Source organism: Gymnoscopelus microlampas (genome assembly GCF_963454915.1).
Source record: "Gymnoscopelus microlampas genome assembly, chromosome: 4".
Lineage (NCBI taxonomy): Eukaryota > Metazoa > Chordata > Actinopteri > Myctophiformes > Myctophidae > Gymnoscopelus > Gymnoscopelus microlampas.
The window spans coordinates 35546230-35551229 of record NC_139941.1 but is presented as its reverse complement, the minus strand read 5'-3'; the positions used below and the strand labels follow the sequence as shown (position 1 = coordinate 35551229).

The 5000-nt window shown below is 51.8% G+C and overlaps 1 protein-coding gene across 1 annotated transcript in view; it reads left to right on the top strand.

Annotated features, from left to right (window-relative positions):
• The window catches only part of tet3 (tet methylcytosine dioxygenase 3), a 31493-nt gene that overhangs the window by 4788 nt on the left and 21705 nt on the right, over nt 1-5000 (top strand). Inside the window, 2 exon segments of the mRNA XM_084055909.1 lie at nt 180-1023; nt 1026-3257. Of these exon segments, the coding sequence (XP_083912035.1) occupies nt 180-1023; nt 1026-3257 (3076 nt within the window).

Sequence of the window (5000 nt, the reverse complement as noted above, 5' to 3'; positions counted from 1 at the left end):
CCCCTCTCTCTCTCTCTCTCTGTCTTGATAAATGTTATTAATTTGTTCCTTTGATGTTTTATAAGACAAAATAATGTATAACACATATTTGTTGAATTTGTCTTGTTATTGTTTTTTTTTTATTGTTATTGCCACACTAACCTATGCCCCCTTCTCTCTCTGCTCTTCTCCTCCTGTAGACTGTTTTGGAAGTGGCTTCGGTGGATGGCCCCAGAAGAGGAGGCCAGATGGAAATTGGGTCACATGACCGCCTCCAAGAAGGCGCACTGAGCCTGGAATCGACCAATGGGGTGAGCCGCTACCCTAGCAATGAGGAGGCGTCTTTGAAGATGGAACAGCAGCGGCCAGGGAGTGTACCACCAAGTCAGGGGTGGGTACCAGGTCACGGCAAGGTAACTGACCCCCAACAGCAGCTCCCCTGCTGGGGCAACAAAGTTGGCATGGCCACTGGTGAGCCAGTACACCAAAATGACATGGAAGATGCTCAAAACCTAGTAGCTTTCTCTGCTTGTGCTGGCTCCTTGCCTCTATCTTCTTCCTCCTCCCCCTCTGTCCCAACAAAGGCGCAGCCCAATACAGCACAGCTGTATGAGAAGTTCAACCAGGAGATGGGTTCTGAGGGGGCTGAGGCTAGGCTGCCCACTAGGATATCCCAAGGATCTAGCCCGCCTCCAGAAGACCTCAACACCCTGCAAACAGCACTGAGCCAGGCCAAGCATGGACACAAACCCCCTAACTGTAACTGTGATGGGCCCGACTGTCCAGACTACCTGGAGTGGCTAGAGAAGAAGATCAAGTTGGCAGGCAATGAAGAGCATGGGCAGCCCTGTAAGATGGCCAACACACCCAATCACTCACAGCCTCATCCACAGCAGCCTCACTCGCAGCCTCACTCGCAGCCTCACCCTCAGCCCCGCCCACAGGTGAATGGCGGCCATCACCTATCTGCCCTATACCCCCAACAGCAGCCGCAGCTGCAGCAGCAAATAGGAATCAGAGTCCCTCAGCCAGGCTCAACACCTTGCTCAAACCCCCCATCCCCTGCTCTCCCCAGGTGCTCTCCATAGCCAAGGAGAAAAATGTTAGTCTCCAGACAGCCATCGCCATAGAGGCCCTGACCCAGTTGTCTGGCTCTGACCCCCATAGTGTGGGGCCCCCAGACCTGTCTTCCTCCTTAACCAGTCACCTCCATCAGCACCACCACCAACATGCCCACAACCTCCTGTCTCAGCCCCATGGTGCCTGCCTGTACCCGTCCTCCTCCCCAGGCTCCCTCAACTCTTCCTCGCGCTCACAATCCGTCCCCCCAGGGTTACACCCCAGCAAGCAGGTCCAGCAGGTGTCCCCCTGGGAGCAGCACAGACCGCAGTCCCAGGGCCCTCCGCCCCTTGTCTCCCCTCTCCCACCCTCTACCTCTCCCTTCCCAGGGCAGAGCAAGCCCTTTGGCACTAGCCCCCATCCACAACAGTGGCAGCAAGGCTCTGGAGCAGGCCCAGGCTCGGATCACAGGACTCAATCAGAGAACTCTGAATCCCAATCTCACTACCCTGCTGCTCCACCACCCCACAGCAGCTCCGACCCAATGTCAGAGCTTAAACAGCTGCTTGGGGACACGAGTGGCAAGCTCGCCAATGCCTTCAAGCTCCCCTTCCCTTTCCAACTTACCTTGAATGAGAATGGAGGTAGTCAAACCCAGGGACAGGGCCAGGCCTATCCAGGAATGGCCACGATCAAGCAGGAACCAGACTCTGGGGAGTATTGCCACCACTTGCCCTTGGGACACTACAGCATGGTGAATGGCCAGCAGCAGCACTACCCCGGCCCTCCTCTATCTCCTGGCCAGGCAGCCATTCATCACTCCACTCAGGCAGCTCTGCAGCAGCACCTTCACTACAAGAGGAACCTCTTTGCCAACAACCCAATTGGCTTTGGGACTCAGAGCCCACGGACCCCTCAGGCCTGCCAAAACTTGAAGAAGTGGTGGCCCCAGATGGGACCTGATGGTATGCCCCCTCTGGCCATCAAACGAGAGCCCAAGGAGCCCAAAAAGAGGAAGAGCAGTCAGGGCTCTCCTGGCGTTAAAGCTATGCTAGCAGGCCTACCCAAACCCAAGGCGATTGTCATCAAGAAGACTAAGCAGAAAGCCTCCTTGCCAACCTTCTTGCCTCAGAATCAGATCACCGTATCCAAACCTACAGTCCTCAAAGTGGACAGAGCCACGTTCCTAGCCAAACTTGCGCTAGGTTTTGAGCCAGAGCCAGAGCTCTGTCCATCTCTGCCCTTCCTCAGTAACTCCACTCAGGCTGCCGCAGCAGGGCTCCCTGCACCAGCCCAATCTCAGGTATCCATACACAACTCCTCAATGACCCCCTCTTCCACTGCACCTCCCTTGCTGGAAAATTCTCCAGCTCCAGCTGTCACAGGACCCCAGCCCCAGGTTGAGGTCCCTGCAGCCCAGGTGAGCTCCTCTGAGGAAGATGGTGTAACAACCTCCAGCACCACCAGCACCACCACCACATCCGCCACAACAATTCTTACCTCCACATCTCCGTCCGTCACCTCGCAGATACCAAGTCTCACCGACGTGGACCCCAAGTACGAGGATCTGATGCGACAGTTTGAGGCTGAATTTGGGGATTCCTCTGCCCCAGAGCCCCCTGCAAACCAGCCTCTGGAGCAGACCTCATCAACCCCTTCTTCCACAGTGAGTGAGTCCCAAATCAGCACTAACTCAGGACCAGACAGGCCCGCGTTGCCACCCACCATGCCGTCTGCACTCCCCCTGGCTACTCCCACGACTCCACCCAGCTCATTACCTCCTTCCTCTGACCAGGAGTCCATGGAAGTGGACAAGGAGAACGAGCCAGTGAGCCAAACCGAAGCGGTGCCATCGAGTCAGGCCTCCGTGGTGTGCCCCATGGAGGAGGAGGAGCAGAGTGTGAAGGCCTCGCCTCTCTCCCTGTATTCGAAGGCCCTCCTGGAACAACAACAGCAAAGCATGCTGGGAGATCCTTTCGGCTCACTATACTCCCCGCTACCCAAACGCATGAAGATTGAGTCAAATGGAGGATTAACAGTACTCTCCACCACATGCTATTCTGAGGAGGACACTCCTTCCAAGGATAGCCTGCCCTGTTCTCCCTCCCTACGAGGCTTCCTGGAGTCGCCACTGCGATATCTGGACACTCCTACCAAGAATCTCCTGAGCACTCCTGCCAAAGACCCCCAGGCTGAGTTCCCTACCTGCGACTGTGTGGGTGAGTCCCTGCAGGGGTGTGTGGGTGTGTGTGTGTGTGTGTGTGTGTGTGTGTGTGTGTGTGTGTGTGTGTGTGTGTGTGTGTGTGTGTGTGTGTGTGTGTGTGTGTGTGTGTGTGTGTGTCTGTGTGTGTGTGTGTGTGTGTGTGTGTGTGTGTGTGTGTGTGTGTGTGTGTTTGTGTACAAATGAGCTCACTGAATTCACATACTGTTAACACCGTGCGTGTGCGTGTGCATGCGTGTGATGAACTCACAATCAGCCCAAATACTTGTAACACCTTTTACTAACACATACATCCCATATTCATCCATGCCATTCCAAATACCACACCCTCCATAAACTTGATCACAATACCATTTGGTGGATGGGTTTATCCACTTCAAATTGTATGTAGTTTCACAGTGAAAGTAACAACTAACACTGCCAATATATAAGTACCATGCTCGTGCTCGACTACCTAGATGAAAACAGGAGACAGGACCCCTGGCAATTTAAAGGCATCATACTATAACTATTGGTTCACATAGGAGAATTGTCAGGTGATCCTATGCCCTTCTGCTCCACCACCTCTGTCTGGACAGTTGGTGAGTGTGTCTGAGAATGTGTATGTTGCCAGGGTGTGTGGCTGGGCGCGGGGGTACAGTGCAGGGCATACAGTCTGCTACACTGTGAGGCACTGAGGGAGGCCAGCATCAGAACAATAGGGCTAACAGAAGGGGCCTATTGTGTCGGTTTGGGTCTGGCAGGCAAGCAGAACAGTGCAAAGGGCGCTCAGTCAGCCTATAGTCAGACAGCAAGGACCACGGTCACTCTCTGCCTGGGTGGAGCTCACCAGCTTGCGGAGGACTGGCCAGACCAGCAGTTGATTATTTACATTCACATTTATGCATTCAGCTTGCGATCTTCTCCCAGGTCACTTAGGAGTAAACTGAGAGTTAACCCTTTAAGACCTGAAGCCGATTCTACATGTCTCCTAAATCTCAACAGTTTTCTGAAAAACGTATGTTTCTATATCAGTGGTTCTCAATCTTTTTCATGTCAAGGACCCCCAAAATGATATGCATTTGGCCGCGGACCCCCATCAAAATATGTTGTTCCAGGGACCCCCCAGAAGCAAAGATTTGAGTTACAAATGTTCGCTTTAAAAATATATATATTCAAAGATTTGCACACATTTTCACGATTTTTCAAAAATAGCAGATCTACAAGCTTGTAGCGCGGCACTCGGTGCCGTGCTATGAGCTTGTATATCTGCTATTTTTGAATAGCCCAAAGTGTAAAATAATGCTTTTTAAATCAAATCTAAAAATGACAGTTCCAGGTCTTAAAGAGTTAACTGGCTTCTGCACTAGAGTTCTCCTATAATACTGGTTGTATTGTTCGGCTCATCTCAAACCACAGTACAAAAACATGAAAATGTATCAGTTTCAACCCCAACAGCATCACCCACATCATAAGCAACCAATTGACCACATTCACATGGATGGGGATCCCTGCCATGTGAATATGGTCAATAGTAAGAAGCCTTATACAAACTTGCTGTGCAGTGTGCATATACACACATGGATACTATTTAGAAGTAGGAACCATGCACACCAGCTAGGGATGTTGTTAATATTTGACCAGTCAACCGGTAACCATTAAGACATTTGCAGCTGGTTAATACTAACGGTTAAACTGTTAATTCATTATTATTATTATTTGTTTTGGTGCAAAGTGACTTTCCCCCCAAAAGTGACGTCTG